We start from the raw sequence: 13,242 nt of genomic DNA on the forward strand, positions 1-13,242 counted from the left end.
TAACAGCAGTGGTTTCTAAAGTAAATGTGTGTATCTCAGAATCAGATAAGCACAGGGAAGTCTTCTGGGGTCCCCATTGCACATAAACTGCATTATTATTATTACTATTAAGGTGAAAGAAAAACTGATTTTGGTGGAGAAACAAGATTCTGATGGGTGGGGGGGGGGGGGAAGTAAGTTACAAAATTCCTATTTTATTCTTAAAATAAACAAAAATGTACAATCACAATGCCAATTTCACTCACTGTTGTCAGGTCTGTGTTTCCCTTAAAAAACAAAACAAAACAAACAATCGAAAAAAAATTATGATCTTTATGAAACGTACCAGCAAAGTCTAACAGTCTCCATTAGATTGAGTTTCCTGACAAGTGTTCATGAGAAGGAGCATAACAATAGAAATAACGAGTAAACTTTACATAAGAGCAGGTACAATTCCTGGATATCATACATGTTGATCAATGAATAATACAAGTTTTTTTTTTAATGACAGTTTGTACGCAACATTAAAAAAAAAATTAAAAAAAATGAACCTTTGTATTTTGAGGAACAGCAAAAAAACCCAAACAGGAGCAGATGAGGACAGGTTAGGGTGTCAGTGCTGCGTTTAGGTGTAAACAGTTTTTAAAAGATTTGTGAAGCAGATTAAATAAATTCCAACAGATGTGCATAGTATTTGGGAAAATGCTATAAAATCACAGCAATCTAAAAGGTTTTTGAATTTGTTTATTTATGTTATGCTCTAACAGCAAAAGTACTTTTCGTGCTGGGCTGAAGCTGCTGGAGAAATGTGTGTGTGTGTGTGTGAGTTGAGAAGATCCTCTGCAGAGTGTGCGTGCAAATCTTAAATGAAAAGCTTGAAGTCTGATCCTTGGACAGGGCCATGTTTTTCTCAGCTTTTAAAAATTGGGTTATTATATTACCTTCATGCACTCAGTATCATACTGTATGAAAGCAAGAAAAGAAATGCTTTTTTTATTTTAAACAAATGCCAACTGCCTTGTGAAATCAGATTAAACTCCAATATAAATGGCTTGTTTGGCCAAGTGTTATCCATTCTGTGTGTGTGTGTGAGACTCCAGTGGCGTTACATCTCGACTGAGGACCAAAACCACGAGCCCTGCTGGCAGCCCGCCGCAAGTGCTGCTAGAAATAAAACAAGAAATAAGTGCTTTATGAAACAAACATACACAAGTCTCCCATATTTTTTGGTTACCAGTTTGCTGCCAGCAGCTGAATCCAATCACCACTTTGTTGTTTTGTGTTTTTTGGTTGTTGTTTTGCACTTTTTCCCCTTAAACTTTAACACATTTTAAAATCTCGCACGGTAATTTTTAAACCCAGACCTCCCCTCATATCGAGCCCACAGAGAGATTTTAGATTTAGACCCTTATTGTTGACATTAGCCAATAAAGAGGGTAAAAATCAATTCGGTAAACCCAGAGTAAAAATTGGAAAATAAATAAAAGCCGAAAGGATCACCAGAGTCTCTTTTGTTTCTCTGCGATTTCCTTTTTAACCCAAAAGACAGAAAGCAAGAAAAAAAAAAAATACAAACCTGTGTGTGTGTGTGTGTCACACACTAAGACAGACTTTTTCAAAGCTATCTTTTACATAGGATATGAAAGCTATAATAGACTTGGCATGTCAGAGCTATAATCTTGACCGTGCTTTCAGCCAGGCTGGGTATGAAAAAAAAGAAATGCAGATATAGCAAATCTGTGGGATCAACCAAGGATTCTTCCAGTCCTGAGGAGTTCATGTATCACAAAATAAGTGATCCTTAAAGTCTGACCTGCCTCTTTTAAAGTGGGCCATTAGGCACAGTACCCACTGCAATCATCTTTGGGCTGGACGTCAATTCGTGTCTAAATGCACCATTTCTTATTTGGAAGAGAAAATGCATAAGTATCTGTGTGCATGTCAGACTAGACAGAGCAAAGAAATCAAGCAGAATTTCCCCAAACGGATAATTATTTTCCCCCATTGAAACTCTCTTTAATGGTATGTTGCCAAGAGGCACAATACGAGTTATTGCTCAATAAATACCAAAGGTTTAATTCCGAGCCAAATGTGTGTCAACGCCTCGCAAGGATGTGGGGCTCTGGATGTGTAGAGCAGTTAAACTGAAAGTTACACCAGAAAAAAAAAAATGTTGCAATACTCTTTGGAAATTACATTTCATATTCAACACGATTTTAAATCTTTGGGTGCTACCAGAAAAACAAAAACAAAACGTACTTTCTTAAATTACCTATCAAAAAAAAAAAAAAATCATTTTAACTTAGTCATATAGATGCATCAAAAATATTCAGATTACCTTTCTTTGACTCAAGTTTCAAATACAATACATAATTTATGGCTTTATAAGTTAAAACGAAGAAAACGCCTCAATCTACATCGTTTCACCCACAATATACAAGTTAAATTAATCGGTTTAAAGCAAAATTTACTGTCCACACCACTTAAAGTAACATATGCGTTACTCTTATTACTTGCTACTCAGTGCTTAACTTGCATCTTGATATTGTCGTAGTACAAAAAAAAAAAACAACACAAAAAAACATGCTCTGCAAAAAAAGCCTTAAAGAAATACAAACACTGTACAAAAGAGGCAGTCTTTAACAAATATCGTCGAAGCATCCCTTTAGCTTTGTGGAATAGAATAAAACTGAAATAATGTCTCATCCACTTGGGCCTAGTAAACCAAAACTGTCTTTTTCATTATTGCTTTGAAACTGACTCCCTTTGTAGCGCCACGGTCTAAACACATTCCAGGAGGACAAGTCCACACACGTTTGGTCTCTCTTGCTCTCTCCCTCTTTTTTAATCTCAACCTTAATTTCCAAAGGTAGAGACAGCTGATGTAAGCTCAAAAATCCCCTTTTTATTTAAAAAAAGAAAGAAAGAAAAGGTTTTGTGCTTTCAAACCATGACATCAGTTGACTTCTTATCTCTCTGCCTTCTTCAATATGGCCTCCAGACTGCTTCATCCATGCGGCCTCCGGGGTTGAGTACAGTTGGGGAGTTACTGTGGCTTCCGTCGCCGTCCACCCCTCCCTCTGTCTGGCTGGGCAGGTTAGGGTTCACCAGGGATGTGCCCGTGGAGGCGCTAGTGCAAGGCGGGATCATCCGGGACGGCGAGCGGTCCCCGCCGGGAACCATGGAGAACTGGTACGTGTTGGAGGACGTCCCGTAGTACAGATAGGGCGTACTGCTGGTCTGGAAGGGTCCGCTCTGACTCTGGGTGGAGCCCGGGTACGGAGGGGGAAGGTAGGTGTGGTAGTGGGCGCTGCCCAGCGACATGGCTGAGGTGACGGGCGGGGTGTAGGTGAAGGTTGCCGGGTAGTGCATCCGAGGGCTGGAGAAACGGCTCTCTGTGAGGGAGGAGAGGCTCGGGAACTGGCGCTCGAACTGACCGGGGAATGGGCTCAGGTCAGAGGAACCTGAAAGGTGAAAACACAAAACGCACAAACACGTGAATTTCGTCGGTGTTTTATGACGTCGACAGGAAGGATTTATTACGGAACCTAAATAATCACACATCAGCTTGTCAGTTGTGATTGCGCTGAATGTGGTTTGGACTATTAAACCATTTAGCACTTTGTCTTGTAGAGTAATTGAATTTAACGAATACGTCTCTTGAGAAATTAAACAGCAGTAAACTGAATTGTCTATGAACCAATCTGAAGAAGCTAATAGATTTTGCGGGCACGGCTGCAGAGCAGCCTTCATCTATCAATATTAATAATGATATATCGATGAACTTCAGTCAGATTTTTTTCCAGCTGCTGCTATTCGGTTTCCATGAAGTTACCAAACGCACATCAGCAAAGTCGCGTGCAAGCATGTTTACACCTTTGCATATTTATGTTCCTGTGAGTGTGTTGGTGCATGTTTATGTGCATCTGTGCAACTGTTTATGCATGCAAATATATCTGTGCGTGCGTGTGGGGGTGGTGGGGGGAGCTGTATGTGTGTGAATACTGTATGCACATAAAAAAAAGAAGCAGTTGGGATGAATCAGGAGCTGCACATGTGGAAACACTTTGAGCAGAAACAGTTTCCATGAGATCCATAATGAGGCAGGGCTGAGCTCTGATGTGGCTCCTCTCCTCGCCTCCCATCGGCTCCAGCCTGTGTGTGTATGTATCCGTGTGAGTGTGCGTCCGTGCAAGCGCGCGCGGGAGGAGTGTGTGTGTGTGTGTGGGGAGGGGGGGATGAGAAGGAGCTGCTCCATCTCACCCTTCGTTCCTCTTTTCGCTTCATCCCTTTAAAAAATACCCAAAAAACCACTAACTGGCTGCGGCGAGCTTTGCGCTGGGCGAAGAGTTTAAGGAGAATAGGAGGTCCTCCCCTCCCCTCTCTCCCCGTCTCCCTCTCAGCGGTTTAGTCCAGCCATGGCGCTCTTATCATAAATCACCAGGCGTCTTCTGTGTCACCATGTCTGCTGCGAGAGGACAGGGGGTGGTGGGGAAGAGGAGGGGAGGTGGGCGCAGTGTTTATGTGCAGGGAGGGATTGCGAAGCCGGGTTTGTCGCTGCAGCGTCAGATAGCATATGCTGCTAATTAAGGCCTTTAAACTTCCTCTTTCCCCCCCGAGATCCGTTTGATTCTAATAGAAATAGTAGGCGATTGTCTCTCTGTTGCAGAGGGGCAGTGTGATCTCAGACGTGACCGGCGCTGTTCAATAAAACCCCTGCTTTTAACTTCAGGACCTATTTTTGTGCTCAAAGAGGCCCTGTGATGATGGGCCAGATCGAACTTTATCAGCCTAAATAAAACCAGAGTGTAAACGTCTGAATGTTTGGAAGGATGTTACAAAACTCGGGGGCGTTGCTTCCGAATGAGGTGTTTGACTTGACTGATGAACTTTTTTTGCGATCGCTTCTGAGCAAATGTAACATTTTGACACACGAGCCGGACCGCTTAAGGGAGGGCGGAACCCCGATACAGCATCCATATCAGCTTCTGCTCGTGCTCGTCGGTATGTTCTGCGGCTGGATACGGTTACACAGCCGCCTGGCGAGGTGTCAACATGATCTCTGGAGATCTGAGAGCCTTAGTCACATCGCTTAGGAGGCATTAAGCGCTTGAGGTGTGCGACTGGGTAAAAGTGGGGAGGCGAGTTTTTGCCCCCGTGTTGGTGCTCGCGCTTTGAGAACAAAGACCAACGCTCGCTAGATGAAAGCTGAAGTGAGCGACCAAACTAATCAAAGTTGACAGGGCAGCTGGCGGGATTTTAAACCCTTTCTAATGCAGAGTCACATGGCTGCATCGCTTAATCACTCACCCTCGCTCGGGGCACACACACACACACACATGCACACAGAGGAGGGTGTAGTATGTTAGCACAAGGAAACAGAAACAAAAAGTAGTGTAGAAAAAAACTGGTGGCAGTGAGTCAAACAGGTGTACAGGGCAGAAACTCGTCTGGCGGCGTGCAGGGATTTTAAAGGAGCTCTTACATTGGGGGAAAAACGGGGACAAATTGGAACACAGATGCTGCCGTTACTGCAAACAGACTGGCTAATGCAATTACCCAGAATGCCTTGAGAGAGTGGCACATCGCTGTAAAGACACTTTATTTGTCAGTCACGAGCCTGTTATTATCCCTGGGCCTGTTATTACCCATGCTCCTCTGGGATCAAAGGCTCTGAGCTTGGAAAAAAAAGAAAAAAGGAAACAATAGTTGTTTTTTTCCCTCGACTGTTTGAAAAACATCAAGCAAAGCGCTCTCTGGAGAGATGGTTGGACAATATGGCCTCATTCCTCACGTTCGCCTGAGAATGAGCTTGCTTTGCTGAATTATTCTCTCTTAAATAGTAGCTCATAGTTTTTTCTCCCCTCTTTGTATACGTTTCTGCTTTTCACAGTGTGAAAGTGCGTGTGTGCCTGTCTCTCCACCCCTACCCCCTCTTTCTCGCTGTAAGAAAAATGCTGCAAACTTGTTGTAAAATGTTGTAAACTAAATTACTTGTAGCAGATTAAATGACCCTGACAGTACCTGGCAATCGTCTAGGCACGTCACTGATGGCAGGCAGACCTGTGGCTCGGCTGGAGGAGAGGGGGGTGGTGGAGTGGACCGAGGGGGACGCCATGGGACTCAGGTAGGACGGATACGTCTGTTCGTACGACCAGGGAGGAGAGGACTGGGACTGACGAGGGTCTGAAGGGGAGAAACGGAGGGAGAGAGGACAGAAATGGAAGTGGGAAAGAGGGGGGGAAGATTACAGAAAGACGTATAAAGAAAACACAAGACAGGAAAAGAAAGGAAGAACGAAAGAATTACCACTGGCCCACAAGCTTGTTCAAATATTCAGATTTCTTTTGGAAGGGGGGGGCAGGAAGGTTGGCAACAATAACACAACGAGCTGTGGACTTGATCCGTCGCTATGCTTCTCCGCGCCTGTGTTTAGGGTTAAATATCACTCGGGCATGTTATGCAACATTTTTTAATAATAAGACTTCTAATGTTTACCTTTTAGAGAGAAGATCTTCCTGTTTGCCTTGTAAAACTGTGTGCTCGCAGCTGAGGCACAGAGAGCCTCGCTGGCACTCAGCCACGGTGTAAACACACCGGCAGACAACCACAACACTTTATCATTGTGTCTGTGCGGCAACAAGGACTCAGAATGGAAGCTGATTGAGACAGAAAGTATATGTGTGCGCGTGTTTATGTGTGCATGACAAAGCTAAACTATTTGATTGTTTACTTTCAAGTGATTTCTTTCACTGTTTTTGTCAGATCACAGAAGGTGAGGAGGCATGCCAAAAAACCCAAAGAAACCAAACAATCTTATCAATCAAGCAGCACCTGTTTGGCAGTTAGCTCACGTGGTACTTTCAGTCCAGTGTACAATTGTCACCCCCGCACTGCTTTGCTGCGAAACCGTGCCCTCAACGATCCATCGAGTCGCAACACAAAACCGTGACAGAGATTAACTAAGAGCTAAATGACGACGTGTGACGTGCCTCCAGAGATTTGGGTGATCGGGTAGCAGCCATCCCAAACCGTGAGAGATTTTGTTACCTTCTAAGATTGATAGAGTGATGGAGCAGAGAAAGACAGATGATCTCAGAGGCACCGTGCTTGGTGTTTTGTGGCTCAGGATGTGTCTGAGGCTCCAATTGGGGTTTAATATTTCACCTTACATACAGTAAACGGTGCTCGGTTTGTGACTCAGCCCACCTGTCCAGAAAAAGCATGGCACGTGTTGGACACGCGCCTATTCCATGCGTCAACTTGGTTATACTTTCTTGGAAGGGAAGCGATGTGAAAAACGTCAAATTTTTAAAATAAAAATGCCCGCTAACTCCTTTAAAACCTTCCTTTCCTTGTGTGCATCCACAGTTCAAAGCATGTATGTCTGTGTGAGGATTTCTTCCCACGTGAAAATAAGAAGACTCGTTTTTAAAATACAATATGGAATTTTGGCAACTCAATTTTGCAGGATGACAGCAGAGTATGATCATATCATGTTCAGCACAAGGAGGGTTTTGGTATCCTAGATGACACATACACACACAAAGCTTGGGCAACAGCAAAATATTTGTATTTGAAACTTATAACAAGGAACTATAAAATCGCAGAGGTTTAAGATCAGATACGGAACAGCATGCTAAGAGATTCTGTGCATGCACACTTCCCTGGACGCTTCCAGCACCTGGATTCTCCATCAACACCAGGAGGTTTGTATAAGCTGTCCTTGGCGGCTCACCTGTTATCTGCGTCTGTCCCTGTGGGTTGAAGGAGTTGGCCGCCGTGTCTAGAGCTGGCCGGGGAGCTTGTGTCGGAACCGCGACCCTCACCCTCATCCTCTCTAGCTCGCTGAGGCGGTCGGAGAACAGACCAGTTTTGGGAGGATCCTCGAGCTTCTGACGATGCCCTGCAGACACAGAAAAACAAAACAAAGCACTGTTATATTGACGGGACGCAGGCAGTAGCGAAACACCCATTTAAACACTGACTGTAAGTGCTCCGATGTTGCCAGCAAAGAATATTTTTATCATTGTGAAAGAAAAGTTCTGGGCAGACGTTCAACTCTTAGGTTGTTTGCTGCTCCTGAACCTTAGAGGCTCACTTCCCGATAAACACAGTTTGTACCCCAAACGAGGAGGAGGTGCAGGCGCATCTGGGAATGGTGTCCCAGACTCTGATAAGTAACAAAGTCATGGGAATAAAAAGAGATGTTCTGATGTATGTTAATTTTTAACCTGAGGCTTCTTCCACTAGTAAACACAAGCTCTCACGCCATTGCCCCATTATCCCCACAGGAGTCATAACCTATGCCAAATATATTATGCATTTTCTCTTCCTGCATTCCTTTACCAATAATTTTACACCCTTTATATCCCCGATTCTATTCCACTCTCTCAGCCTGGTAACTCTACACTCCTCCAACATACAAACACATATCCACGCAAGATGATGTCTGAGCCTGTCTTAGCAGTCCGTTTGGCCTTGTAGTGGGAACCAGTGCAAAACCTGCCCAGGGCCCACAGGTGTAGATTATAGTCTAGTAAAGGTGGGGTAGAAAGAGAGGCCTGGATGCACGCACGCACGCACGCACACACAGAGTTCTCTTTAACACCGACACAGTCCTGTGTCGGTGTGTCTGTCTGGTCTTGCACTAGTTCTCCTGTAAAGGCGGTAAAGTAAATATCAAACAGAGTAGAAACTCCTGCTGTGCTTGGCAGGGCTCCAGCTGGCTCAGGCAGAAACAGCGCGCTACTTCAGAATCCTGCCTAACCTGACTGCTGCCTGAGCTGGGAACAAAGGCCTGCCAATACTCTTATAACACCGGGTGGGTGCACAGGAGAGGGCGAACAAAAAAGAGCTTTAAAAAGAATCATCACTAAGGCATCATTAGAGAGATCAAAGAAAAATTCCAGCCTAACTATGTGTACCGATGACATCCCAGCTGAGGGGCTCCGCTGCATGTCGTATCCATCTTTCCTGTTTGTGCTGATTATCTAAGTTTGTCGTTTTGTATTTATTCAACTAAGACAGAAATTCTTTTAGAAACCGCCCATAACAGTCGAACATTTTTCCACTACTGCAACAAAGCATTATTTCAGCCTCAGTTATGCTGCTACAAACCATGTGACTCTCTCACAACAAATTAATTTACTCTGGAACAACTGCTTGGAACTTTAATACCAAACAGTGGTGCAATGAAATTGAGACTCGAGAATGGCGGCAGAGAAAAAAAGAAGGCAGCCAGTGACAGTCAGACAGACCATGATTTTTATTACAATGACGTTACCGGACTGGCATCATCCAGCTCAAAATAAATAGACAATCTCATCATCGGTCTCCTCTAGCTGCTCTGGAAAGGAGAATAATAGCGGCTACTAAAAGACCTCAGCTTATTGAAGACTTTATAATATAATTCAAGCCCATATTTCATTAATAATATTTCCCCATCGTTCCTGCAGATAATTTGTGCCTCTCGCTGGCATTCCTCGTCTCTCTGTGCAAGCTGCGCCCAGTCAATCATAGCGTTTCCATTTTCAACAGACCCAGTTTCTATTCTAAAAAAGCCTCGGGACACAGAGCAGGCTTTGTGCACAGCCTGTTTCCTAGTGATGGGAATAAATAGCAATGGGAGACCATAGGGGGATGATGGGAGACAGAGGGGGACAGGCGCGAGCAGGGAGGCAACGCCGGCGAGGGAGAGACCCTGATGACCAGTAAATTAAGAGCTCTGGGCTGGTTAGGCGACGCAGGTTCTGTGAGGAGTGCTGAATGGTGAAACAGTTAGGGAGACTTTAGGATTTCAACATATTTGTCGACGATCCTAAAATATAGACAGATGTTTAAGAAGATAAAAATTATACTGACACGACATACAACAAGCTAACTTCACTTCTGTTACAGTTTCATTCAGCTTCCATCCTCAGCCACCGTAAATGTCAACAAATCTATGGATGACACTCCGTTTTAAAGGAAGCCTTTGTATTTTTTCCTCCTATAGGAATGCTGCATGTCAACCACCACATTAAGGTCCAATTTACACTCCAACCAGCCAGACCTCAAGTCCATTAGTTTAGCAGGCCTTGACAGTAAATACAGTTTTTCATGAGTTAATTACACCTTTTAGAGGACAACTGTTGCCAAACACAAGATGTCTCAGCTGTTTTATCGGAACCCTAGCAGGGCGGAGGAATGAGCCGGGGGTATTTAAAGGAGCGGGAAAGGCGGATGATTTCACTGCCGTAGGGAAAGTCCCTGAGATTCCCATCATCCCTGTGAAACAGCGGAGATTTTCGATAGCGCCTGCCACTTCCCTGCCCAGCCAGCGCCCGGAAACATGGACAGATTCAGACCAGATGTGAACAACTCGCACACACACGGAAACACCAGAAACGCAGAAAAACAAAAGGATGTATGGATACACACTCCTACTGCATGCGCAATCATGCGTGTTTGCACTCAGCCACTACACACTTAGTCACACACACAAACTAAGATTTAGAATGATTAGATAACACCTCTATAGATAGTATCTCAACTCGCACGGTTGCACGCTGATCCTAGGATAGTATTTTTTCAGCCGTTCCAGAGAAATAAGCTGGATCCAGCACCCCTGCTGATCTGATAACAGTTAGTAAGAGCAAGTAGGCAAACACAATATAAGTCTTCCATAATTAATGGCAGCATTAGATTGAATCTGAGCCTGAGCACAGAGATCTTTGACTAATGGTTGGCTGTTATGTCCTGGCTGGGAATATCCCTCAAATACCGTATACATTTCTTTTAGCCGGATAGTGGTTTGTGTAGGGATTTTGCATCGTGTGGTGTATCAATGTCCTTTTAAAAAAGCTTCAGGAGCTTCAATAGTTAAAATATTAGAAATGTTTGAAGAATTTTGTGCCTTTTTTTATGAATTTTTATAGCAAATGTATGTACACATGAAATTACAGGCAGACAACAAAGCTTATCAAACACAGGACACTGGTGAAACAGCTATGCTAGGCTAAGCTAAGCTAGGCTGCGTGCAGTGTTAACGAATTTTGTACGGATTAAAAAACAAGATATAATATAATAATTAGTGCATGCAGGAGGTGGTGACAGTCACAGGTCTTTATGCTTATCTTAGATAATGTCTCCAAGCTAGAGACAGATTTTATTGATGTGCCAGTTCAGTCTCTGCTAATTAGCGCACCCCAGCTCTTCTCATATCTGGCTGGCGTTATGGCCGGGTTGCTATTATGACAGCCCTCGATATGATTCAGCTACTCTTCATCGCATCCTCAGATGTGGGTGGCTCCGTCTGACAGGATGACAGGAGGCCCAATCTAAACAGAACCAGCAGATCTGCTCTGCTGCAATGGTAAACTCACCGACGCAGCAAAGCAGAACAAAGACTACCTACAGTAGCTGCAGTCTAAACAGGGGACCTGGTGTTTTCCCCCCCATAAATTAAAACATTTGACAGCAAAGAATCTTAACTAAATCTAATTCCATGGTGTAATCTGTAAAAAAAAATAAGTGTGGGAGATGTTATTGTTTTCCCCCCCATAAAAACAATCTAGTAACCATTGTGGTCCTATATACTTTAAAGCCTGTTAGAGCAGGCTGGTTATTGAGTTATTGCTTTCACTGTAATGTTTGCAGAATAATTATAAACCTTAGCCAAACAAGTTCAGAGCTTAGACATATTACCACAGCATTAACAAGAATACTGTAACAGATTACTGTTATGAACTTTTGGATTTGAGAGTTAATAAAAATGTGAAAATGACTTGACTAGAGCTTCAGGTTCTAACCTGTGAATGATGCAATGAATGACGGCCAGGTTAGGACCCCTGCTGAATAGTTAGTAGGCCACAACCGCTACACCAAAGCCATCAAATTGTGCGCTTAACATAACTGTCGCAGACAGCAGCTCAAGTACAATTCAACAAGTCAAAAGAAGAAGCTGCAGGACACACCTTTGTAGGGAATTCAGATGTCAGCAATCAGGCAAATATTTGACATGTAGTAGGAGTATTTCAAGGATGTTTCTGCGAGTCACCGGACTCTCTGAATCAAGTTCACTTCTCTTTTGTTTAGATAATTGTAGTTTTCACTCTGGAAACAGTGGTGGTTTCTGGCTTTATGAAAAGTAGAAACTGAACTGACCTGGGTCATCCTTCAACAATCATATCTGGATAAAATTCTTTCCCTAGCAGCGGCAGGGTCATATAGACCAGAGGGGGGAGGATCCTCCCATCCTCCCAGCTTAAATCTGTTGGAAACACTGAGAATAGTTGGAAAATAAGAGTCTACAAGTGAGTCAGGTGTGAGTCTGCAATGAGCTGATATTATTGCGTAATGCACAGCTGTCTGAAAAACTTGCTAGCACCGTTTGAAGTAATTGATAAGCAAAGAGGCATGCAATTTCAATGGACTGGACATTTTGAACTGATCCCAGATTACCATCATTACTCCTGGCTATAGCCTACGCCCGAGGCTGGAATCGACTGTCATTGCCTATCAAGAAGTGTATTTTTAGAACGCTGATCTGTTCATTTAAAGCTCCTCCTCCTCCTCGAACTTATCAAGTTTCAAGTGTCACCACAGAAACATCAGTGGGAAATTCTCCTACCTCAAGCCTGACTAAGTAAAATCTGAGGAAAATGCAGAGCAACAGAAAATCCTGAATAAATGGAATAATTTATATATTTGGTGTCACATCGTGCCCTCTAAGCCCTTCAGTCTGGTTTATGATCACCAGGAGAGCCTGGATGAATGTATCACTGGGGCTGATTCAGACCCCCCACCTCTCCCCCAATACTCATGGAGCCTGGGTTGAATCAGCCCGTCTGTGTTTGTGTGTGTCAGTCATCTCACGGTGGAACAGTAAACTGGATGAATGAATACGCTGGTTCCATATTTCACTTTTTTATTTGGAGCTTTCACAGTGGCCATGTTGTTTTTGTGAGTGGTCAGAAACAATGAATTATTTCACGTTGCAATCTGAAGCTGGCAAAGCGTGGCTTAGTGGGTGACAGCCAAACGCACGTCTACCATGGGGGTCTGGTATAAAGGGAGACGAGGTGGGGAGAAGAGAAAAAGAAGAGAGCAGAGAATAAAAACAGAACTGAAGGGGGGAAAAGAGGGAAACGATGATGAGGTGAAAAAAGAGAGGAGAGAGGAGGTGTAGGAGACGAGGCAGCGAGCAAAGGAGTGAAGGAGAAAGAGGGAAAGGGGGAGCCAGGCTGTCGTGGAGCGCTGCCAGCCGTCTGTGTGGTCCAT

General features: G+C 43.8%; 1 protein-coding gene across 11 annotated transcripts in view; it reads right to left on the reverse strand.

Moving 5' to 3' along the window:
- Positions 1 to 298: 298 nt before the first annotated feature.
- The window catches only part of runx2b (RUNX family transcription factor 2b), a 124,646-nt gene continuing 111,702 nt past the window's right edge, over positions 299 to 13,242 (reverse strand). For 10 of the 11 annotated variants that reach the window (XM_082506078.1, XM_082506079.1, XM_082506085.1 and 7 more), the window contains 3 exons: positions 7,718 to 7,885; positions 6,004 to 6,165; positions 299 to 3,443 (listed from right to left, as the gene is read on the reverse strand). In XM_082506078.1, the coding sequence (XP_082362204.1) occupies positions 2,965 to 3,443; positions 6,004 to 6,165; positions 7,718 to 7,885 (809 nt within the window). In that variant the 3' untranslated portion in view covers positions 299 to 2,964. The remainder of the gene's footprint in view (positions 3,444 to 6,003; positions 6,166 to 7,717; positions 7,886 to 13,242) is intronic. The other variant, XM_082506084.1, reaches the window with a different exon arrangement.

The sequence above is a fragment of the Aulonocara stuartgranti genome, assembly GCF_965226115.1.
Source record: "Aulonocara stuartgranti genome assembly, chromosome: 15".
Lineage (NCBI taxonomy): Eukaryota > Metazoa > Chordata > Actinopteri > Cichliformes > Cichlidae > Aulonocara > Aulonocara stuartgranti.